Source organism: Plasmodium sp. gorilla clade G2 (genome assembly GCF_900097015.1).
Source record: "Plasmodium sp. gorilla clade G2 genome assembly, chromosome: 6".
Lineage (NCBI taxonomy): Eukaryota > Apicomplexa > Aconoidasida > Haemosporida > Plasmodiidae > Plasmodium > Plasmodium adleri (nom. inval.).
Window position 1 is genome coordinate 165001 of NC_041698.1, and position 27500 is coordinate 192500.

Sequence of the window (27500 nt, forward strand, 5' to 3'; positions counted from 1 at the left end):
TCTTCAAATGTTACAGGTATGATACTCACATATAAAATAATTCAATACATATAAGATTATTACTATATATATATATGTATATTTATTTATATATATATATATTTATTTATTTATTTATATATTTATTTATTTTTTATTTTTTTTTTATTTTTAGTTCCTTTCCATCATCCTCCCAGGATTTTATGTCTTGTTCGTAAGACACTACTGCCCTTACCCCAGAAGACTAGTAGGCCTCAGTTTTTGCTACTGCATAACCTTATTAGTTTTGTTCACAAATTTTGCTCTTCATACATATATTAAACCAAAAAAAAAGACATCTTAAATTATTTTTCATGACCCTTTTTGTTATTATAATTCAAAAAATATTTATTCATTTAAAATATGTGTTATATTAATAAAATATGCATATTAATAAAAATTCTACTTGTTTCTGATTTATTTATATACCATTATATATGTATATATCAATATATCTATATATATATATATATTATATAGATAATATTATTATATCATATTACTATTTCATATTTATGTTTTTATTTTTTTATTCATGTTATTTTATTATAAACCCCCACACAAAAAAAAAAAAAAAAAAAAAAAAAAAAAAAAAAAGAAAATTAATTATTTATCCATTTGATAACCTTTATATTATATTTGACAATATGATGTGTTTTTGTTAAAATATTTATCTTTTATCTTTTATTTTTTATCTTTTGTTTTTTATTATTTGTTTTTTATTATTTGTTTTTTATTAATTTGTTTTTTATTATTTGTTTTTTATTATTTGTTTTTTTTTTTTTTTTTTTTTTTTTTTTATTATTCAATTCGTTTTATATGTTTTGTATATACATATAATTTTTTTTTACCTAGTTTTATATATATAACAAAAAAAACAAAATTAACATTATTTTTGTTCATAAATTTATTTTTCTCATTATAATGAAAAAGTGGAAAATCCCACCATCTCATTTATACAAAAGATTAAAACGTTTTAAATGAAGCAAATATAAAATATATACCAATATATATATATATATATATATATAACATTATTTTTGTGGTTCTCAAATGATCATATTTCATTGTTTTTTTAAAAAAACAAAATATATAGAACACACTTTTAACATGACATTCTATTATATTTAACTTATTTATTTCTTTTTATTTCTTTCTTTTTTTTATCCTAAACAATAAATTCTATACTTAAAAACAGTTCTCCGTTATTTTTAAATTTTGTAAAAAAAAATAAAAATAAAAGAGCAAACGGAAAGTTTTATATTAAAGAAAAATTATATAAATAGAAAAAAAATAAACATATGAAAATTTTAATAAATTTATATCAAAAAAAAAAAAAAAAAAGATGAAATGAAATAATAAATAATAAATAATAAACATATATATAATATATTTTATATATATATGTACATATCTTGTGAAGCATCCCTTTCTTCCCTTGGATTAATTGTCTATTTTTTTTTTTTTTTTTTTTTTTTTTTTTTTTTTTTTTTTTGGCTAGCTAACCAATTTTATTTCACTCTTGATAACCATTTTTGCCTTACTCGTTCATAAAAATTTTCAATTGTTCTTGCAAGTCATTATTTTGTGTTTGATACATTTTCAGCTGCACTTTCAATTCTTGTATTTTTTTTTCATAATTTTGTATAATATTTTCATTTGTATCATTCATGTTATTTAAAATAATTGATGAGGATGTGCTTTTATTACATAACACATTACAATTATTATCAATACTATTTCTTTTGTCATCATTATATAAACTTACGTGAGTCGAATTATTTAAGAAAGAATATGGATTCGAATGATTATTATTTGTATTATTATTAACTCGTTTCATTAAATTTATTTCTAATTCTTCTTTTTGTTTTTTCAAAATTTTTATTTCAGCATCTTTTTCTTTTAATGCATAACTTAAGTTATTGTTAAAACTTAAAAGTGATTTAATTTCTATATTTAATTTGGTATTTTCAATTTTACTTTTTTGAACCATAACTTTTCTTTTTTCACATAAATCTTGTAAAAAATATTTCTCTCGAAATAAACGTTTTACATCGTTTGAATAATTTATAACATTAACACTTTTGTCTAGCGCTTTTTTCTGCTCGTCACTAATTTTTATTTCTTCTCGATATCCCATGACACTATGACTTTTTTTATTTTGAAGATATTTCTGAACAAAATCGGGATGCATTATTATTTTACGTGCACTGCTACTCGTTCCATCCAACGATATACTTTCTTTTTCATCAACATGAATATTGCCAACAAAATCACCATATTCAACAGAAATATTGGTAACATCTTTTTCTCTAAGGTGTTTCCTGTTTTTTAATTTTTCATATATGTAATTATCATCATCATCATCATCTATATTATGCTCATCAATCATACTATTCTTATGATGATCCTCTTTTGTAGACATATTCGTATGTACTCCTCCTACTCCTCCATTTGCAACACATCTCTCCTCTTTTTTCTTATTATCGTCTAACAAAGGATTATTCCTGTCAATATTAATTAACATGTCTTCCTCCTCTTTTGATACAGAATACAACACATCATTTATTTTTATTTCTTTTTTTTCATTAATACTATTAACAACATCATGTATATTATTATTATCGCCTCCTTGGGTATTATTCATATATATGTTGTTATATTTAAAGGCAGTTTCTTTCCCTTGTGTTATATTATTTTTATCATATGCCTCAAAAATTGAATTTACTTTTTTTCCATTTTTTTCCATATTCTCTTCTTTAAATTTTGAAATATTATTATTATTATTGTTGTTGTTATTATTTTGAATTGTTAAGTTTACCACGTTTAAATTACATACATTTTGCTTAATATTATCATTATTTATATCATGATCTCTTTTTTTTTCTTTTTTTCCACGACCATTATCATTATTATGCTCTTCATCCTCATCTTCTTCAGTGTCATAACTATAATTTACATTATCCATATGGTTACTATAATCGTAGCCGTTAGAACTACCCCTGTTTTTCAGATTATTTAACAAATGATCAAAATTGTTTTTATTATTATTATTATGATCATTGTTTAACATTTCATTAGTTTCTATTTGTTTATTTTTATCAGAAAGTAATAGTGATTTTGAGACACTTTCTTCTCTTTTAAAACTGTCACGTAGACTATCATAAATATTATTAATATTATTAATACTATTAATATTATTTATATTATTTATATTATTTATATTATTTATATGGTCAGATTTTTTGTTTATATATAAATCATTCATATTATTAGAAGCTATATCTGAGTAGGCACTTAAACACTGTTTACTAATTTCTATTAATTTTTTTGATCTATTAATTAATACATTATGATTATCAATTTGTGAATTTTTTTCAGATAGAGGAGATTCATCGCTCTTGTCAATTTCTTTATTCCTATTATAAATTTCTGACATGACAGAATCTATTTTATAATTATGATCAGAGCTTAAGAAAGATTTAATTAAATGATTTTTTTTAATATTTTCTTTAGGACATGAATATGAAAGAGACACAGAATCATGTTCAATGTGATTCTCACTTTCTAAATTATTATTATTGTTATATTTACTATTGATACTTTTATATTTACTTTTTAATAACATATCCAATTTTTCTAATGAATCAAATGTACTATTACGTTTTTTTAAAAAATTATAAGATGTTAATTTTTCTTCTGAAGGCAATGTAAAATTTCTATATTTTTCCATATGAAATATAACACTTCCTTCTGAATTATTATCAAAAGTATTAAACGTAAGAAATTTCTTATCACTTTTTCTTTCTTTATAGGTATCATAAATTTTCTTATTACTTAATAGATATGTATGATCGTCATTTTTTTTATCTAATCGTAATCTATTCTTTGAAAAATCGTTAGATATATAATAATTACTATTACTTTTGTTATTATTATTATTATTGTGGTAATTATATAATCCATCATCTGGTAAAGAAAAATTGTGGCATGATTTGCTCTTTAAATTGAAAAGACTCGATCTTCTTAATACGTCTTTATTATTATTATATGAGAAATAATTATTTTTTTCCTCATTACAACTAATATTATTATTATTGTCATTATTGTTGTTATTATTATTATTATTATTTGTGTCAGTTGTATCTTTCATATTTGTATTATTATTTGGTGAGTCGATTTTAAAACTACCCGATTTTGAGACTACATTATTATTTGCAGATGAACTTATATAAGAATTATTAAAATTATCTGAATTTCTTGTTTTTTCACTATTCATAATATCTGTGCAACTTATATAAGTATCATTTTTGATATATTCCACATCTTCATCTTTTAAAATAATATTACTTCCTTTTTCATATTCATCATTTATAATATTATTCACATTATTTTTTAGCATGACATTATTCAATTCCTCTTTATTATCCTTATCATTATTAATTACAGTATTATTTTCATTTATATCATTTATTATCATACTTTTATGGCCTATTAAATTATTTACATTTACTTTAATACCTATATTATTTTTTCTTAAATGAGATATATCAGTCATTCTACGATTTGATAAATCGTAAGATAACTCTTCATTTGAACTAACACCCTTACAAAAATTAAATAAACTATTCTCTATATAATTCAAATGTTTCTTATTCCTATCTGTTATTTCGTTAAAATCGTTATATAAAGATTCCCATAACACCTCATTCGTAGGTGTTGAAGTATTGCCTGAATTGTTCATATTATTATTAACATTAGTCATATTTTTTTTTTTTCTTTTAAAATTAGATCACATGAACATTAAAAAAAAAAAAAAAATCAAAGGCACAAAAACAAGGTAAAAACAGCACATAAAAATTAAATATATATAAATAAAATATTATATATATAAACAAAATATTATATATATATATATATATATATTAATTGATGTTTAAAAAAAAAAAAAAAATAACATATGAAATAGATACATATATATAATATATATATATATATATATATATCTTATTTTATGTAGAAATGTAGTTTATCAAAGTATATATATTTTTCATATATATACAGATAATCATCACATATAACACGTTTCTTATATTTTTAATTATTATAAATAATATCGTAACAAAAAATGAATACAACATATATATATTTATATATATATATTTTATGCGGCGGTTATATGTAGGTTGAAAATATTTACATATAATATACAAGAAAAGGTAAACGAATAGCTCTACAAAATAAACATATAAATATATATATATATATATATATATATATATATATATATTAAAAAAAACAAAATATGTAATAATATATATAAAAAAAAAAAAATTAATAATATTATTTATTTATAATTTATATACATATCACAAAATAAATCAAGTAATTTATTATTATAAAATAAAATAACATTTACTACAAAAATGGAAAAATAAATATAATATATATATATATATATATATATATATATATATATATTTTTATAAATTTCTTATGTAAAATATAGAAAAAATAAATTATACATAAATTATATATAAATTTTATATATATCAATATATATTTATATATTTTTTATTTTTTATTTTTTAATTATTTTCAGAATTATATATTTATATGAAAAAAAAAAAAGAAAAAAAAAAAGAAAAAATATTTATTTTGATAAAAATAAAAATTTATATTATTATTTAATATATAAAATTATGTATGATGATATATATATATAAATATTATTTTTTTCATTTTTTTATTTGTATACAAAAAGATATTATGTATTTTTATTTTATTTATTTTTATTTTTATTTTTTATTTTAAAATATTATTATAAAATAAAAAGAAAACAATGACATTTAAAAAACATCAAAATCTGTGCACTATAAATTTATTATTTTTATATATATTATAAATAATATTATTTTATAGTTCATATAAAAATATTATATATATATATAATATTATATATACATTATATTTATATTATATAAAATCATAATATTATATTTTTTATTGTATAATTATGTATAAACAATAAAACATTTTTTATTTTATTTATTATATATAATATTATTGATTTAATATAATATATACAAAAAAAATATATATATAATTCTATATAAATATAAAAATATATATATTATATTGTATGTATAATATTTATTTGTATGTATATATTAATTTGAAGTATCAACATTTTTTTCATCTATCCTTTTTAACGCATGCTATATATATATATATATATATATATATATATATATATATAACAGAAAAAAAAAAAAAATTATTTTACATATTTATTATATATTAACATAAAAAAGTGGAAATAAAAACATGAAAAAAATAATGAAGTCAATTTAATTTTTCTACATATAATATTATTTCATTTCAGTACTCATAAAAATTTTATATATATTTAAACAAGTATTCTTATCTTTTTCTTATTTGTATAAATATAAAAATAAATAAATATATATTTATAAATGTGATAATTTATTAGGTACTCCTTTTATATACATATTTTTATTTTTTTCCTATTAAGATGATAAAATGAAAAAATAAAAAGGATGTCATATATATATATATATATATATTTATTTATATGTTGTTATGTTCATTCTGTGATGATATAAAATATTATATTTTGAAAAGACATGGGTATAAATAATAAAATATTGTTATAATTATATATACAAATATTATATATAATATATTATTATTTGTATATATCAAGTCCCCACTCCACCCTTCTTTTTTTGCTTATATGAAAAGTTTTACAACCGAATTTTATTTCATATAAGAATACAAAAAAGGGATATTTATTATTTCATATTATCAACACAGTAAAATATATATATATATATATTACATATATATAAATATATTTATAATATTTATAATATTTATTTGTGGATTACGTCTAAGGTATAAGCTTTCTTTTCTTTTTTTTTTTGTCTTTTAAATTATTAAGTAAAAAAAATGATGAGTTTGATACATTCTTCAAAGATAACTATATAATATATATATATATATATATGTATGTATTATACTTTTTAATATTTTAATATAATAAGTAAAATAAAATAAAAACAATAAAACCTTTCAACATATATATTTTATATATATGTCTATATTTTTTTTTATATTTATGTGCACGACTTAAAAAGTTCGAAATATCATAAAGCAGAAAAATATAAAAATTTGAGAAAAAAAAAAAAGAAAAAGAAAAAATGAAATAATTTCCCTTGATTAATTAAAAATAAAAATCATAGACATATTTATAACATGTATTCATAAAATTACATTATATATATAATAATTTGGAAATGAAAATATTTTTTAATCAAATTTTTTTCTTTCAGTTTTCTACGTACAAATGAAAACTATAAATCTACTATTAAATATATATATATAAATATTATCATAATTTTTTTTTTTTTTTTTTTTTTTTATCACTCATACAAATATATAATATATATATATATATATATACATATGGGAATAAAATAAAAAATAAATAAAAATGGTAGAAGATTTAATAAATAAAACATGAAAAAAAAATTATCTTTTCTATATATTTTTACATAATTAATTTATTGTAATCTAAGAATAAATTATTTTCTTCATAAAAAAAAAGAAAAGTAAAAATATATTTTTTTAAGGTCTTATGAGTTCTCTCTTTACATTTTATATATTTAAATTTTTTTTTTTTTTTTTTTTTTTGGGGTAACATAATATATATATAAAGAAATATATATATATATATATATATAATATTATATATATATTATATGCATACAAAAATTATATAGGAATTATATATAAAATTTATCATATTTATTATATTATAATTTTTTTTTTCTATATATAAAATTTCTCTTTAATTTTTTATATATTAAATAATGATTATATAAATATATATATATTTATATATATATATATAAGAAAAAAAAAAAAAAAAAAAAGATGATTTAATAAAAAGAAGAAATAAAAAAACATATAAAAACTTAAGAAAGAAAAGAACCTTTTTATATTATAATTATATATGTAAGAAAAACATTTTTTTTTTTTTTTTTTTAATATAAATTATAAACTATTTATTTTGTTTTATTAATTTAATATATATATGTTATACATATATTTATATATGTATGGAAATCTTTTCATTTTCTTTATTCCTTTTTTTAGAAAAAAAAAAAAATTATAATAATAAAAAGGTTGAAATAATATGAGTTTAAATTTCAGTATAGCTAATGTAGTATATGTTAAGAATCTTTCAAGCGATATAACTGAAGAGAATATAAGAGAAAAATTTGGTTCTTGTGATGAAATAATAAATATAACATTTAAGAAGTAAGTTTATCTTTTTATATGGATAATATATACATATATATATATATATATATATATAATTATGATTTTATTTTATTTTATTTTTTCTTCTTTTTTTTTTTTTTTTTTTTTTTTTCTGATAAGAATTATAAGTTACAAAAGAGAAAGATTGTAAAATGAATGTCAGTTGTTTGTCATACTTTAAAATTAATACATACATAAACTAAAAATAAATGTATATATGTATGTATATATGTATATATATATATGTATATATATATGTATTATTTTTTTTCTTGTTATTTTTGTCCTGTGTGTGGTTATAATATATTTTTATATATTATTTTGATATATATATATATACTAACCAATTTTATATCATTGTTTTAGTTTTCCAGGTCTTAATCAAAAATATTGTCAAATTGAATTCAAGACATCAGAAGGTATAACAAATGCATCTAGACTAAATGGAGAAACCCTTTTGAATGTTCCTATGGTTGTAAGTGTTATAGAACCCATAATTCATAATACCAATTTGAATGAAGTGTCTACAACCGAAAGTGATAAAAATGTAAATAGTTTGTTAGATGTTCGAAACAGCATAACCAGTCAGGTAAAAAATATAACAATCAAACAAAGTAATATAATATATATATATATATATATATTTATATTTATATATATATATATATATATATATATTTATATATATTTATTTATATTTATTTTTTAGGGTGTGCAGACTCTGCTTTTACAACAACAAGTAATTTCTGAACAGAAAAAAAGACTGGTTGATTTTCAAAATTCACTAAACGAAAAAAATAATAAATTTGATGTTTTTTCAAAAATTGTGTATATGGAAAATATTCCAGAAAAGGTAAAAAAAAAAAATATATATATATCATATATATCATATATATCATTTATATATTTATTTTATTTTATTTTTTGCACATTTCTCTTTTTAGTATGATGAAGAAGATATAAGAGAATTTTTTCAAAACATTGGAAATACAACTAGTTATAAATTACAATACAATGAACAGAAAAAAGTCCACACAGCCTTTGTTGAATTTAAAAATGAAGAACATGCAAAAGCAGCTTTAAATTTAAGTGGAACTAAAGTAGGATTACATGAGATATGTATAAGAGATGCATATAGCTTAATAAATGACAAAGACAATTTAAAAAATAATTTTTCATTTTATAGTAATAATACAACCGGTGATAATAGTAACAACAATATTATTAATAACAATACAATTATGAGCACTACAAATAATTTGCCTATTATAAATAATATGAATAACATAAATAATATTAATAATAATAAATTCTTATTAACAACTAATACAAATGTTAATGAAAAAGTTGAAAAAGTATTAGCCTTAAAAGAAAAGCTAGCTATGAAATTATGTGCCATGTATAACCCAAATATGCTCTTAGTAAATAATTTAATTCAACCAACAAATTCGTATTTATTAAATGTAAATAATTCAGAAAATACAAACATGCAACAACTTAATATAGAAACGACCAGTTCAATACAAGAAACCAAACTTAATGATATAAAAAATGATAAATATGATAAATATGATAAATATGATAAATATGATAAAAATGAAAAAGATGAAAAAAAAAAAAAAAAAAAAGATAGCTCAATAGATAAAAGTTCTTATGATAGACATGATGGGGAAACAAAAAAAAAATCACATAATATAAAAATAAAAAAATATAAAAGTTCAAGAAGTAGTAAATATAGTAATTCATCATACAGTCAAGAAAAAAGCTCCTCACGTAATTATTCACGTAGTAGCACATCAAGTAATAAATATAAAAGAAATACTATATCATATACTACAAGAGAAAAAAAATATATATATGATAAAATTAAAAAAAGAAAAAGGTCATATAATTATAGTAAATCAAATAGTTCATATTCAGATAGTAACAGTAATTCAAGAAATTCATATGATTCTGATTATCATCGTTATAAAAATAGTTATAGGCATAGAAAAATAAGCAAAAGAAAACATAATCATAAATATACAACTTCTTCTAGTCGTAGCAATTCATCTTATTCTGAGAGGAGGAGAAGAAGAAGAAGAGATTCAGAAGACACCAAACCTTGGTGGGTCAAAGAATCAGAGAAAATGAAAATCAGACAAAAAATGAAGGAACAAAAAATGCGTGAAATGGCAATTAGAGAAAAAAGTAGAAGGTAAGAAAGTAATATATATAGAAAAGTATATATATATATATATATATATATATATATATATATATATATATATATTTGTATGTATGTATTTATTCCTTTTTGTTATTCTATAGAATTAATTAAATTATTCAAACCCTTATTATTTTGTAACCATAAAATATAATAACCGAACGTAAACATTTTTTATACACGATATTTTTTTTTTTTTTTTTTTCCTTTTGTTATGGAAAAAGAAAAATTTTAATTTTTCATATGTTATATATTATATATATATATATATTTATTTATTTATATGATATTTGAATCATTCATATGACATAATATACATACATACATACATATGTTTATTTATTTATTATATATTTTTTATTTTTTATTTTTTATTTTTTATTTTTTTTGTAATTTTAATTTTTTATTCATCACTTTTTTTTCATTAATTAAAATGAATAAAAAGAACATTTATTTATTACCATTAAGAATTATAATATATATATCACATGAACCATATTTGAAATTAAAATAAATCAATATATATATATATATATTCTACACATGTTTATTATTATGTAGATATATCATCATTTTAATTTAAGAAGTTATTATATATAAATATGTTTATTTAAAAGCAAAACTATAAAAAAATTAAAAAAATAAAAGAATTCAAATAAATATACACATATAAGTATTAATATATATATATATATGAGATTAATAATTTTAATTAGAGTATCTCATACTGTTAAATATTACAATTGCCTCTTTTTTTTTTTTTTTTTTGTTACATATACATTGATTTCCCCTGTTACATAAAAAAAATTAGAAATGTATCATACCCACGAAGAGACAAAATTTTTTCGTGATATTTTCATTTCTCTTATACGTAAAATATAAAAAGATATATAATCATATTAACGAAAAAAAGGTAAATATATTAAAAAAATATAAACACACAAAAAAAAAAATATACATATATATATATATTTATATATATGTAATATATTTTTTATTTTTCATTATCATCGTCCATTGCGTATTCCACTGTATACATTCTTGCCATCGATTGGAATCCTTTTATGTCACCAGATCTTATCAAATTACCAGCATCACAATTTAAGGGACTGTCAGCATTTGGCTCATTAAAAAGAAAAAGTATAGCACGACATAATGATTGAATTGTCCAAGCTGGACTCCAGTTAGCTTTTAATATATCCATACATAATTCACCTGAACAATATGAACATGTACATGAAAAATATATATAATTTATATTATATAAGTTTTACCTGAACAGTTCAGGTTTTTTACCATACAAAAAAAAAAAATTAAATAATTAAATAATTAAAACATACCAGTAACAAAATTTACATTTGGATGAAAAAATTTGGTAACAAATGTAATTAAAGGTGGATCTATTGGATATGTACTTTTACATTTTATATTTATTTTCCATTTTCCTCCCTATAAAAAAATAGCATACGATATATAAATATAAATATATATATATATATATATATATATATATATATATATATGTATATATATGTATGTAGGCAAGTTTGTAAAATGAAGTGAATGCAATCTTATAATGTGTCCTTACTTCATATGGAGAATCTTTGGGTCCCCTTATAACCGCTTGCCACTCATGCAAATTGTATTCACTGAAAAAATATAATCAGATAACATATATAATATAAATATGTAGAGCTATATTATAAAATATTATGTTATACAACAATAACACAATTATATGTGAAACATAAAAATGTAATAAACCAATATATATATTAACAAGAAAAAAAAAAAAAACAATGTAATAATACTTTTTATAATATTTCGATGATTATACCTGTGCGTAAGGCTAATATCAGGATCATTTTGTTTTTTAGCTTCACGAGATTCTATTAACAGTCTATTTTTCGTCATAATTATTACACGGTATTATATAATATGTTCAAAATGAAATGAAATGAAATGAAATACACATATATATATATATATATATATATATATATATTGATGCAAATATTAAGACTTTGAATACGAAAATATATACTTTAAAATATAATACTCATTTAAAAAAAAAAAATAAAATAAAAATAAATAAGATTACAAAAAATGAAACAAAAAAGAAACACACACTAATTAAATTTTCTTCCTTTTTGTACTAAAAATATGGCGTATAATCTTTTTTATTATTTTTTTTTTTTTAATTTTCTACACAAAAAATAAGTCAATATATATAATATATATATATTTATGTGGTTAAAAAAGAATTGTGCACACACAAAAAGTGTTTATAAAAAAAGAATAAATATATATGGATGTATTTATATAATTTAAAAACAATTTAATTTATACTTAGTATTTCTTTAATGTAAAAATTATTAATTCTCATTCCATATATTTTTTTATATCCTTTTTTTTTTTTTTTTTTTTTTTTTTTTATGTCCTTTTTACATGCCTCCTTATATATATATATGTTTATTTATTTATTCATTAATTTATATAATTAATATTATTTTTTATATAGAAAGTTATGAAAAAAAAGCATGCATTATAAATGAAAAGTCATAGTTTTTTTTTTAAATTGTACAACATTTCCATTTAAGAACAGTACATATATATATATATAATATATATATATAATATTTTACATATATTAAATATAGGTTTTATTGATTACTTGTTGTTTCCCCCTTTTAAAAGCAAATATATATTTTAAAATATATTGTAAAAAAAGATATACATATATAAATATACTTTTATATATAAAAATGAATTTTGAATTAAAAGAAAAATATTATAAAAATATGATTCTTCAGAGGGATAAAGATGAATATGAAAGATTTAAACATGCCATAAAATTCCAAAAAAATTTTATTAATATTGAAAAAGATTTAACTAAAAATAAAGAATTATTTAAATTGAAGGAGGAAATAAAAAGTTATAAACAAAAAATAGATACACTGCAATATGAAAATAATTATTTAAAAAATAAAATTCGTTATTATGAAAATAAATTTAAAATTTTTAAAAACGAAATACAAATAAAAAATAAAAACATAAATTATTTAATATCTGAAAATGATGTAATAAATAGATTATACCAGCAAATATCGCAGAATATATTTCAGAAAGTTTAAAGTTTTATTAATTATTTTTTTTTTTTTTCTCTTTTTTATTTCTTTGGATAAAATATTTTCTTCTATTCAGTTCATTGCGACAATTTTATATGTATATATATATATATTATATAAATATGTACAATTTTTTTTTATATATAAATAAAATACATTTGTTTTTATATAATATTATAATCAAATTGAATATATATATATATAAATATGGTATTTTATGTATTATATAATAATATAAAATGATGTATTTATATATTATGGTATGTATATAATTATCATACGAAAAAAAAAAAAAATTTGTATTATTTTTAATTTTTAAGATTTCATTATTATTTTTTCGCTTCCTTTTTTTTTTTTTTTTTATATTCATTGTTTTAAAAGATTCCAGATTCATTTTATATATTTATATATTATTATTATTTGTAATGTTTTAGTTAATTAATGCATGTAATATTTTATTATTATATATTTATATATAATATCTGAAATAATGTAATGTATACATGATACATGCTTTGTATAAAATCTTATGAATATGTGAATACACTTTTTCTCAAAAAATGCATACGCATATTTTAATATATATATAATTAATTAATACACGTTATTTAAACGAAATATAAAATGGTTATTAAATATGAACATAATATAAAATAAATAAATATATATATATGTATATATATATATATATTATGGTATAATAATGTATTCTATTATTTTCCCTTATAAATTGTCAATATCCTTTTTTATATTTTCAAGTGTTTTATAAGAATTTTCAATGATTTCCCCATTCATCTGAAAGAAAATATATATATATATATATATATTTAATATATATGTTTTCGCATTATAAATATAATTAAATTTATATTTTAAACTAAATTAACATTTTTTCCTATATAGCTCTCTGTTTTTTTAATAGATTTCTTTACATTTTTTAATTGCATTGCTGTTTTTAAATATATATATAAAAAAAAAAAAAAAAAAAATTGTTTGATTTAATATAGAAAGTAAATGAAAATTTTTATAAACCTATACAAAAAGATTTATTATCTATATATTTTGTTTAACCAATATTTTGAAAATTTTGTTTCATTTCATCTTTTTCTTTGTATAGTTTATTTTCTTCTTCCTCGATTGAACTTATTAAAGCTTCAATTTTGGAACTGAAAGGATCAGTGTAACTTTTTTCCAATTCATTGTTATTTTTCTTTAAAAAATGTTCAAAAGGTATAAAAAAAAAAAAAAAAAAAAAAAAAAAAAATAGCTATTTGCTTTAAAATTACATGAACGGTTCAGAAAAAATAAAATAAAATAAAATAATTCTTACACACCTTTAACAAAAAATTAAGGTTATCATTATAGACATCTTCTACTAGTTTACTGTAAAAAATTTATAATAATTAATATGTTATATAGGTCAAAACAAAAACAATCAAATTTATTGTTTTTCTACATTATTTTTTATGATTTCTTATATATGAATATATCATTTTTTTTTTTTTTTTTTTTTTGGACATTTACTTTATTCCATTTAATGATAAATTTTTATCATTTTCAAAAATAGCTATATCCATCATATACAGCCAAAGAACAATAACAAAAAAAAAAAAAAAAAAAAAAAAAAAAAATTATATTATATTATAAATACTTATATATACTTATATATATATATATATGACAAAGTTCTGTTCCACTTAAGGATAATTCAAATTTAACAAAAAAAAAAAAAAAAAGAAAGTTTGTCTATTACAAAATTAAACAAATTAATTAAAATTAAAAAGGAATGTGTATATATATTTATATATATACAAAACATATGCAAATATATAGAGGAACATATTTGATAAAGACTACAGAAAAGTAGTATACATATGTTAATACAAACGCGAAAAAAAAAAAAACACATATGCTAAAAAAAAGGAAATATATAAATATATAAAATGAATTAAGAATGAAAATTAATTTCAACAAATTCAATCTTAATTATAATATATATATTGATATATATATATATATATATATATATATTTTTTTTCACATGACATGAAAAAAAATCAAAAATTCAAAAGATAGATTTAAAGGAAAAGGATAATTTCGTATTAATTGAATTAAAAGGTATAGCAAAAGAAAAAGAAAAAAGTAATAAAAACAAAGGGAATAGTAAAAAATTAAATCTTACTAGTAATGTAGTAAAAAAATACATTCCCAAATAACACATTACTGAGTAGATATATAAATATATATAATACAAGTTATCATAATAATTCGTATGGGGTAATATATATATATATATATATATATATATATAATGAATAGTAAAAAATGAAAAAATTAACTTTTATTATTTTAATTTTTTTAACTTTGAAAAATATAATGGATTTCAGGAAAATAATTATAAAATATATGGATAACTAATTAAATAATTAAATGCAATAATAAGGGAATAGAGTAGAAGAGTAGAAATGAAAAAGATTAGCTTCCCAATTTAATTAAAATAAATAATATTTATATAATTGAAATGATATGTTCATTACATTAATCTGGATTTTGTATAGGATACTTTTATATGTCTATCTTTTAGATAAAAATTATGTAGATCCATTAATGCCTTTGTTGCCTATAAAAAAAAAAAAAAAAAAAAAAAAAAAAAAAAAAATATATACATAAAAATATATACATATATATATATATATATATATATATAAAGATAACCACATTAATATTTATATACAATTTAAATATTATTTTGTTCCCCCCCCCTGGGTTTTCCATTATATTACCATATCCTCCGTATTCATTTCTACAATAATGGAGAGGTGTCTTTTCCCTTCCTTGACAGGAAGAAATTGGAATTTGTTTATATTTCCATATTTGTTAAATAAATTCATTACACAATCTTCATTGACATCTTCATTAAGATTTGATATAAATAAACATTTTGTCGGTCTGCATGCGGCTTTGATATATTTTCCCTGATCTGATAACTAAAAAAAAAAAAAAAAAATGTGCAAAAAAAAAAATTATGATATGAATAATATAAATGTGGCACATTATATATACATATATATATATATATATATGATTCAATATATTTATTTATTTTATTTTTTTTTTTATTTTTTTTTTTTATCATACCACATATCGTTGGTCATAATTACTAAACATTTTAGTATTGTGGGATTCATGATTTTGTTGTCTTTGAGAAACTCTTATATCGTGTATTTTAGAAAAGTTCACTTCTATGTTTTGATTATTAATTCTAGCACGTTGTAAATATTCTTGAGCTAATGAAGAAAATATGTAATTTGAATATTGAATAAGAGCAGCATCTGGTTTTTCTCTTAAAATTTTTATTCTCGTAACAAATCCGTAAATGCTAAAGAGATTAAATAACTGTTTCAAAAAAAAAATAAAAAATAATATATATAAAATATAAACACATAAAAATACACACATATATATATATTTAACACCTTTTGGTTATTATGTATAACATATTCTATATACCTTATTAACATCTGTATATTCCTTTGGTATATTATAACATATTAAGACTGGCGTTTTGGACGGATTCATTTTTTCAAAGTCAACTAATTTGAATTTTTTCTCCATTAATTGATATAATTCAGAATCTATACTTTTTCCTAAAGAGAAAAGAAAAAAAATAAAATAAAATAAAATAAAAATAAAAATGCACATATATATAAATATATATATATATATATATATATATATATATATATATGACAGTTAAGGTATTTTTTTTTTTTATTTTTTTTTTTTTTTGATGGTTACGTGTGGGTGTTGGAAGAACTCCGTGAGAATTTTGAATTTCTGGATAATTTTTTGTTTTCTTTTCACTAGATAGAGTATAATCCCATGAGCTTGAATTATTACCCTTGATAACTAATTCTTTTAGAAATGAATATTGGATATTTATTGTATTACATCCATCATATATATTTCTATTATGTAATGTTTTTATAGCTTCCTTTGCTGTTTCTATTTTATCAAATTGTATAAGTGCTTGATATAAAACTGGATTTCTTGAAAAGGTAATTATTTTTTCTACTGTTCCACATTTACTAAATAAATAATAAATTAATTCTATATCAACAGGATAATGTAAATTAATAACAGATACTAAAATAACTTTAGAACATTCTGCTTTATTAGATTTGCTATATCTTTTGTCTGATGTATCTGTAGCATGGTTACTATAAAGAGAATAATCATCATTATTATAACAACTATAATTGTTATTATTACAACTATAATTACTATTACTATTATTATTATTACTATTATTATTATTTATTATGTTATTGTGTTCATTCTTGCTTTCCTTATTATCATCATTCTCCTTAGATATTTTAACCTTAACAAAAGAACCTTTGATTTGTGTTGGGTGTTGATTAAAATATGTATATATACTTTCAATTAATTCATCATCATATAATTTAACTATAATGTCTTGTCCATCGAATATAATTTCTGGATTCTTATTTCTTAAAAATGGTCTCATAAAAGATATGATATCTTCTTCATCTACTTTCTCTGGTACGTTTTTTAAAATTAAAACTGTATTACCACTATTTTTTTCTTTTTTTAAAAAGGGTAGGGATGATGTATATCTACTACCTTTCCTTTTTTTACAATCATTTGAATAATATTTTGTCGATAAAGAAGTATTACTATTACTATTATTATTATTATTATTATTGTTGTTGTTGTTTTCGCTATTTATTTTATTAAGTTCATTATCATTTATATTATTATTATTATCAATTTTATTTAAACTATTAAAAATATTATTATTACCATTATTTAAATCACACATATCATTATTATGACCATTCATTATATTGTTATTATGATTATCATATAGCATCCCATCTTCATTTATTTCAAGAAAGGTACTCATATTTATTTTAGAACCCCCATTATTTTTTTCATGATATATCTTAGGATTATCATAAATGTCATCACTACTCATAAGGTATCTTTTAACTCCACTTTTATTTTTCTCCCTCATATTCCTATCATCTGAAAGTGTTCGTTTATTCATCTTTCACAATATATACAAATATATATATATATTATTAAATGTGTACACTTATATATTATTATTATTTATCTAATTCATTTATATATATCCCTTTCACACTATATATAAACTTTTCTAAGTTTTTTTTTTTTTTTTTAAATAATATCGTAAAAATATATATATATATATAATAATATATTTATATTATGTTAGCTTTATATAAAATTGAAGAAATATAATTATTTCTTTTTTATATGAAACAAAATATCTTCATATATACATATATATATTATATATATATTATATATATATAGTAATATTTTTAAAAATTTATGTTTAGGTTATTTTTTAATTTTTTTTTAATTATATATATTTTATTATTGCAAATTCGTCATACAAAAATTAATTATTATTTTATATAGAGAAAGAATACCATTTTTTAAAAAAAGAAATATTTGCTTTTTATAATTTATAAAAATAATAATATATCTTATGGGATATATTAAATTAATATTTTTATTAAAAGGAAGTTATTTTCTTGATATATAATATAATGATATATATATTATATATATGTTTATTTTATTTTATTTTTTTTTGAAAAATAAGAGAATAAAATAAAAAAATATTCTTATTATATATAAAAATATATATAAAATAAAAGTTCTCATATTATATTAATTAATAATATATATATATAATATATATATAATATTTTTATAGTATCAAAAATATAGCCAAACTTATGGACATATTATTTATTATATGTATAAAAATATAGTAGTATAATATATTTATAATAATATATAGAGAATAGAAAAAAAAAAAAAAAAAAAAAAAAAATACTACCATATTATTTAAAATATATATATAATAAAACATATATATTTATATATTTTTGTATCTATATAAAGATATCTTTTAAATATCATATTGAACACTAAAATTGTAATATTATTTATATTTTATATGTTTACTTTTTTTTTTTTTTTTTCAATTTTATTTTCATAATTAATAATATATATGTATATTTATTTTTTAAATATACAATGGACACCCACATATAATTGTTTATTTTTTAATATATATATCAAAAAAAAAAAAATTAATAAATTAATCGTTTAATTTTCAAAATATTTTATATATGATTTGATAAAATTTATAAAGATACATTGATAAATATATATATATTAATATATTTACTTATTTCACATATATTGACTTTAAAAAAAAAATAACACATAAATATAAATATATATATATATTATTACCATGTCATTATATATTCATATATATTTTTTTATCATATTTAATTTATTTATTTTCTTTGGATAGTTAATTAAATCAATATGTAATGAGAATAATTATTATATTAACTTTAATTCTATGAAATATTTTGATATATAAAAAAAAAAAAATAATAAAACACAAAGATATATACATATATATATTAATTATGCGTTAAATATTTTTCGTAGTAAAGATATAATAGTGAATTTGCAAAAAAAAAAAAAAAAAAAAAAAAAAAAAAATCCTGATGTCTTATATTTATTTTGTTTTTTTATTTATGCTATACATTAATATTATTGCACAGAAGTATTCTTATTCAAACTGTTCATAATTCTAAAAAAAAAAAAAAAAAAAAAAAAAATATATATATATATATATATATATATATATATATATATATGTTTGATTCCTTTAGATGATATAGAACCAATTCTTTTTCATATATATTTTCATTTTTCATGTTACCTCTTTAGTAGTTTCCTTATTTGTAGCAACTTGTCTTGTAAGATAAGCAACATGTTTTTATTATATGTATGATTATTTGTTATATTAATATATTTTGAATATTTTTTATTTTGAATATCCAATTCATTATAATTTAACATATTCGTTTCATTATTCAATACATCTGTATGTAACATTAATTTATTTTTTGACATAATATTATCATGATTTTCATTTATTTTTCTTAAACAATTTTCAATATCATATAAAAAGTTAGAAATATTATTAAACATATTCTGTATAAACATACATGGATTTGTTTTAAGAAAATCAGAATGATGTATATCTAATTGTTCTAAACATTCTCTTATCCATTTAATTCTAAAATCTGCAGTATCAATAGTTAAATCGCTAGATCTTAATAAAGATTCACATAATATTTTACATATACCTAATAATACTGGTTGACTTATAGGCAAACTATCTTCTGATAATAAATTATTATGATATCTATAACATAATTGTAATATCCAATATGCGTTTGTATTTTTTTCTATATCCACAGATAATGCTAATGTAAAGGCTTGATCATATTCTTGTTCACTTAATAAATGATTAATTTTTCCTTTTATTATAATATCTGCAGATGCATCATTTATATGTTCATTTGTATTATTATTATTATTATGATTATTTATATGGGCATTTATATTATTACTATGATTACTTATATGTGTATTTATATTTTTACTATGATTATTTATATTTGCATTTATATTATTATTCATAATATTATTCATATTATTATTTATAATTTCATTATTCATATTAACCACATTAACACCCTTATTTGAATTAACACCTTTATGAATTACACTTAAAGCCTTTACACCCTTAGATAGAACACCCTTACCATTAGAATTCGTAACAACATGATTCATATTCATCATATGATTTGATTTAGAATTTATATATGTACTAGCGTGTGGAGGATATAACTCTTTAACCCTTTTCATATTTGTAGGGGATACATTTGATTTAACAACATTATTTTTATTGACGTGATAATTATTACTTATATTGGATGCATGCACATTTTCTTGAAATTGGTCATGTTGATTATATTCTACAATCATCATCTGATTATTCATATTATTCAAATTATTCATATTATTCATATTATTCGCATTATTCATATTATTCGCATTATTCATATTATTCGCATTATTCATATTATTCGCATTGTCGATATTTTCCTTTTCATCCATTATACTTTTATTATGATAAGAATTATAATCCTGTAATTCTTTAGGAGCCTTATTCATTTCCTCAGATATAGTATTCATTTTTTCATTTATATTATAAACCACCAATTTAAAATCATTTTGTAATGCTTCAATTTTATTATTTAAATCTAATAACATATCATTATTATATTGTTCACATTTTTCATATATATTTTTTTCTAATGTATATAATTCTTTAGCTAGCCAATTTTTATTATCTGATATTAATGAATTAAATGATTCTTTTATTGATTGAAAACCTGTATTATAAGCTTCTCTCATACCAGGAACAACACTCTTAGAAAATTGTATTTGTATTTCTGATGAAATTAGAGAAGGCATTATTTTTTTAAGAGAATTATGATGATTTTTATTAAAAATATCGATAACTTCTTTATTATGATTTAAAATATTATTATTATGTAATATATTATTATTATTTAATATATTATTATTATTTTGTAAATCCTTTTGCTTTTTATATTCTTCTAATTTATTACATATATCTTGAAAAAGGATTTTTTTTAAATTCTCATTACCACTCTTTATACTTTTATTTCCATATATTTTTAATTCATCACACATAATAAGCATATTGTCATTAAGTTTATTTATACTATTATTCATATATTTTTTTATATTCATTATTTCATTTCCTAATTTATCCAACTTATTTTCATAAGTATTATTTAAATCTTTTATTTTATCCATATTATTTGTACTATCAACACACACACTCATAATATTTTCTTTTTCCTTTTTTACATATGTATTACTCTTTATCATTTCAAAAATTTTATTCAAATTATTATTCATACTTATCATATTTATATTTATATTTTTATGCATATTCTTCATATTTATAATTTCATCATTCAATTCATTTATTTTGTTATGATATTTATTTAATTCTTTCTCCATTTCAAAACTATTTCGATAACAGCTATATTCACTAAATCTTTTATCATCTTCATTATATATACTTTTATTCATATCCTCATTTTCTCCTTCTTTATTATATTTCTCAATATCTATTAATAATCCTTCATTATCTACAACATTAATATTTCTTAACTCTTCATATATTATTTCTGATACTCTCCTATTTATATTTTTGTATACATTTTTAAAGATGTCCTTTTTATTTATTGACTCACCTCTAATATGTAGTTCTATATTATCATCCTCTCTCTTTTCATCACCATGATTGAATATATTTTCCTTACTTTTTATTTCATCTTCGCTATGAATATTTTTATTATGTCCATCCATATTATTATTACGCATAAATCCAAACACATCTTCATTTTTCAACTCCTCATCACACACATTTTCATTCTTCATTTCTTTATCACACAAATCTTCATTCTTCAACTCCTCATCACACAAATTTTCATTCTTCATCTCCTCATCATACACATCTTCATTCTTCATCTCCTCATCACACACATCTTCATTCTTCATCTCCTCATCACACACATGCTTGTCATTCATCCTGTTTAATAATAACAAATCAGATGTAGTAGTATCCTCATATATCACATTAGAACATTTTTTAATTGAACATGCATCTGCATGTATCTCATTCTTAATAATATCATTGTTGTTTGATATGGAATCTACTGTTACAGGATAAGAATTTTTAAAGAACCCTAATTTGTGTAAAAACGAATTTAAATTTTTTTCCTTTTTTACATTGGTTTCATCACTTTTTATATTCATAATATGTGTGTCATCCATAATTATATTTTTTTTTATTACAACATCATCTTTATTTTGTAGATGCTCTTCTCCTTCTAGTTCACTTACGAGATGGAAAATTTTATTACCCTCTACCCCCTTTCTGAACATTTGATCATTTTGAAGAATATTTGGAACATTATAATTCCTATATTTTAAATCATCCAAATTATTTTTATCATAGTTATTATTTAATACTATGTTTGTAATATGACTTTCTTTTTTTTTCCCTTCCAACAATTTATTATTTTCTGATAAGCTTAAAATAGAAATTTTCTTGTCACACATATTTTCAACATTATATTTGTTCTCCTCTTCAGCATCTTCTTCTTCACTCTCCATAAATTTCTTTAAACTATCTTTATGATTAGACATAATGATATCTATTTTTTTATTATGATCAAGGTTTTTTTGTATATCTTCCTCGTCTTTTGCTTCAATATATATTACCTCATCATTTTTTACCCCATCATTTTTTACCCCATCATTTTTTACCCCATCATTTTTTACCCCATCATTTTTTTTTACCTCATCATTTATTACCCCATCATTTTTTTTTACCTCATCAATTTTTAACCCATCATTTTTTTTTACCCCATCAATTTTTACCTCATCATTTTTTATATCATCATTTTTTATATCATCTCTTATTTCTTCCTCTTCCTCTTTAACCTTACAATGTGTATTGCTAGAAAATATTAAGTCAACAATATCTTTAGTATCATTAAATGGTTTCATTTTACTGCTTCTCTTTTTTACACATATTGGATATTGTTGATTGAATTTCTGCCAAAAATCTGAATTGACCCCACTAATGCTATTATTATTCACATTATTATTTATATTATCATTCATATAAATATTTTCTTTTTCTTCTTTATTCTTTACATCATCACTTAATAAAACCTCGTCAAATGATAGACCACTAGTTTTGATTTCACTGATAGAATAACTCAACAAATTATCATTATTTATATTACCATATGTATCATCACAATTTCCATTTTTTTTATTTTCAACAGAAAATGTATGGTCTAAGGATTTATTACATTCATTCAAATCATATTTATTATTAATTTGATTACTATTTTGTTTATTTAATATATCCAATTCGTTAGATATTCCTAATGTTGAAACAGATACATGATCATCATTTTTTATATTCCCTATATAATACTCATTCCTTTTATGTAACAATTCTTTTAATTTATTTCTCATGAGTAAATTATTTTCTTCATTATTTATATATTTCTTTAAATATTCAAAACTTCCATTTTCATTCATATCTTCTGATGTCCTATTATAATTATTTATATGCTCAACAGATTTGCAGCTCTCAACATTGAAACTGTTCATATTAACATGAAGATTATACTTATTATCATTCATGTTATCATTCATATTATCATTAATATTATCATTCATATTATCATTCACATTATCATTCACATTATCATTCACATTATCATTCATATTATCATTCATATTATCATTCATATTGTGTATTTTCTCCATATTTTCACTCTCTTTAAACTTCAAAATATTTACAAAATTTTCATAATGTTCAGTCACTGAATTTTTCTTTACAAAATTTATATTATTATTTATATCATCAACTTCTTTGTTTATACTAGTGCATTCATCAAAATTAAAATTTTCATCTCCATGGGCAATATTAATACACTGGTCTTTCTGACAATCACTCATATTATTATTATCATCATCCTCATCATTATTATTATCATCATTATTATTATCATCATTATTATCATCATCATTATTATTATCATTCGCAATGACAACATTGTCATGTGTCATCACAGCACTATCCTTCTCAGTTCCACACACATCTCCCATTAACAAAGGTATAGGAGCAGAAAAAGATTGAACACTCACATTATTTTTTGAAGAATTAAATATGATAGAAAACATAAAGAGGTTAATTATATTTAAAGAAGATGATGATACAGATACATTCAATACCTTTGTAAATTTCATAGCGTCATTTATTTGTAATAATCTTATAGAACACAATGGGAGTATTGATTTATTTGGTATATGAAAAAACTTAGGATGTATTTTAAAATCTAACCTTTTTTTATTAAATATTTCTAAAACAAACAGAAGACTTTTATTAACTTCTGTTTTTTTTTTTCTCTCATTAGTAATAAGTTTATATGAAATATTAAAAAAAACAAAAAATTCTGATGGATCCACGAATAATTCAATATTTTCAATATGGCCAATTTTATCTACATATATATTCTGTATACTATTTATATTCAATATATCTATGCGTTCTGATAAGTTATCAATAAATTCATCTACATGATATTTAAAATTAAAAACTGATATACAACAGTTATTATGGAATATTAATAAATAATAAGATGACTGATTATTATTATTATTTTCATTAGGTGAAAAAAAATTGTTTATTATATGTACCGAATTTATATATATGTTATCATTTTTTAAATTCTCATCATTATATTGATCATTTTTATTATTATCATTAACATTTATATTAACATTTATATTATTACTTTCTTTCTTGTCTCCATCTATTATTTCACTTTCTACATACATTTCTTTATGTATCTTTTGTAATTCTACACTTAAATTATTTAAACCAACCATGGTAAATTTTATAAAATGATTATTTTTATGAACACACCATATTAACATATAATAATTATTAATTAAAGCACATAAATATTTCCCATTTAAACTTAAACTATATGTATTCAAAAATATTCTTTTTTTAAAACAATTTTCTTCATCTATATTTATTTTTTCATCCACATCATTTTTTTCATGCACATCATTTTTTTCATCCACTTCATTGTTTTCTTCCATATTATCTTCATTAAATATATAATTATATTTATATATTACTTGTTCAAACGATAAAGTAATAGCACATAATGATATTAACTTATCAGTTACATCAATCTGATCTTTTAATTTATTCATAATTATTGTATTTGTTAATAATGATAAGTTCCATATATATATACAATTATTATGACCAGTCAGGAAATATTTATCACTTTTAGGTAGCCAGCTAGCTTTTTTTGGAATTCCACTTTTTAAAACATTTTTTAAATCTTTTAAAATATTATAATTTGAATTTTTTTTTTCATAAGGAGGGAAATTTAAGCATAAAATTAAATCTAATTTATATTCATTAATTTTATAAATATATAAATGTCCTTTATTATCTAATAATAATAAATAATTCCCATTTTCTTTATTAAAACAAACATATAAAACTTCATTATCATATAATAATTTTACTCTTGTGGTATTTATACCATTCTGATTTATTAAACGAAATTTCCCATTTTTTAAAGCATAACAAACATTACGTGAATTTACATCTAATATGGAACCTTCTTTTTTTATTATTTCACTTCCATCACTTTTTATTTTAGAAATTATATTTTCACTTAGTCTTAATAAATCTTTATTATCATTTTTTTTCTTCTTCTTCTTTTCTTTTTCTTCTTCATCATCTTCTTCAATAGCTTGTATAATATCACGAGTTTTAATTTTTATGTTGCTTGAATAAAAGGCTTGTCTCATGAAATTACCATGAGTAATAATTTTTTCATCGATTTCGTGTAAGTTCATTTTTTTGAAAGATTAAATGATTAAATATATATATATGTGTCAATAAATATAAACACAAATATATATATAATATATATAATATATATAAGTGTGTATTATAAAGTTTATGTAATTATTAAAAAAGTATAAAATGAAATATATAATATGAATAACATAATAATGATTAAACTGAAAAAAATAATTCTCTTTTTTATTTTTTTTTTTTTTCCATACATAAATATAAATACATATATATAATATATATATATAAAAAATTACAAATAAGGCTTTCAATATATATTTACTTATATATCATCAAAATATGTATACTACAACATATTTATCATACGTATAAGATGGAAAATTAATATTTA

At 18.5% G+C, this 27500-nt stretch overlaps 8 protein-coding genes across 8 annotated transcripts in view; 3 read left to right on the forward strand and 5 right to left on the reverse strand.

Annotated features, from left to right (window-relative positions):
- The window catches only part of PADL01_0604000 (long chain polyunsaturated fatty acid elongation enzyme, putative), a gene marked incomplete at both ends in the record, with an annotated part of 1443 nt that extends 1121 nt beyond the window's left edge, over positions 1–322 (forward strand). Inside the window, 2 exons of the mRNA XM_028680762.1 lie at positions 1–16; positions 155–322. The exon at positions 1–16 is cut by the window's left edge and continues 90 nt beyond it. Coding sequence (XP_028537207.1) covers positions 1–16; positions 155–322 — 184 coding nt within the window. The remainder of the gene's footprint in view (positions 17–154) is intronic.
- A 1236-nt stretch (positions 323–1558) lies between these two features.
- Positions 1559–4783, reverse strand: PADL01_0604100 (conserved Plasmodium protein, unknown function; the record flags this gene model as incomplete). Its single annotated transcript, XM_028680763.1, has 1 exon — positions 1559–4783. The coding sequence occupies one exon, from the start codon at positions 4781–4783 to the stop codon at positions 1559–1561; it is 3225 nt and encodes a 1074-aa protein (XP_028537208.1).
- Positions 4784–8239: 3456 nt separating this feature from the next.
- Positions 8240–10568, forward strand: PADL01_0604200 (RNA-binding protein, putative; the record flags this gene model as incomplete). Its single annotated transcript, XM_028680764.1, has 4 exons — positions 8240–8364; positions 8734–8956; positions 9077–9220; positions 9312–10568. The coding sequence occupies 4 exons, from the start codon at positions 8240–8242 to the stop codon at positions 10566–10568; spliced, it is 1749 nt and encodes a 582-aa protein (XP_028537209.1).
- A 999-nt stretch (positions 10569–11567) lies between these two features.
- Positions 11568–12487, reverse strand: PADL01_0604300 (ubiquitin-conjugating enzyme E2, putative; the record flags this gene model as incomplete). The annotated part of the gene is made up of 4 exons (XM_028680765.1): positions 11568–11788; positions 11914–12022; positions 12162–12222; positions 12411–12487. The coding sequence occupies 4 exons, from the start codon at positions 12485–12487 to the stop codon at positions 11568–11570; spliced, it is 468 nt and encodes a 155-aa protein (XP_028537210.1).
- Positions 12488–13338: 851 nt separating this feature from the next.
- Positions 13339–13707, forward strand: PADL01_0604400 (conserved Plasmodium protein, unknown function; the record flags this gene model as incomplete). Its single annotated transcript, XM_028680766.1, has 1 exon — positions 13339–13707. The coding sequence occupies one exon, from the start codon at positions 13339–13341 to the stop codon at positions 13705–13707; it is 369 nt and encodes a 122-aa protein (XP_028537211.1).
- A 717-nt stretch (positions 13708–14424) lies between these two features.
- On the reverse strand, positions 14425–15281 carry PADL01_0604500 (conserved Plasmodium protein, unknown function; the record flags this gene model as incomplete). The annotated part of the gene is made up of 5 exons (XM_028680767.1): positions 14425–14496; positions 14589–14650; positions 14773–14911; positions 15036–15084; positions 15226–15281. The coding sequence occupies 5 exons, from the start codon at positions 15279–15281 to the stop codon at positions 14425–14427; spliced, it is 378 nt and encodes a 125-aa protein (XP_028537212.1).
- Positions 15282–16234: 953 nt separating this feature from the next.
- On the reverse strand, positions 16235–18772 carry PADL01_0604600 (polypyrimidine tract binding protein, putative; the record flags this gene model as incomplete). The annotated part of the gene is made up of 5 exons (XM_028680768.1): positions 16235–16321; positions 16485–16688; positions 16840–17097; positions 17212–17348; positions 17500–18772. 5 exons carry the CDS (start codon positions 18770–18772, stop codon positions 16235–16237), a joined length of 1959 nt encoding a protein of 652 aa, XP_028537213.1.
- A 1730-nt stretch (positions 18773–20502) lies between these two features.
- On the reverse strand, positions 20503–27147 carry PADL01_0604700 (conserved Plasmodium protein, unknown function; the record flags this gene model as incomplete). Its single annotated transcript, XM_028680769.1, has 1 exon — positions 20503–27147. The coding sequence occupies one exon, from the start codon at positions 27145–27147 to the stop codon at positions 20503–20505; it is 6645 nt and encodes a 2214-aa protein (XP_028537214.1).
- Between the last annotated feature and the right edge of the window lie 353 nt (positions 27148–27500).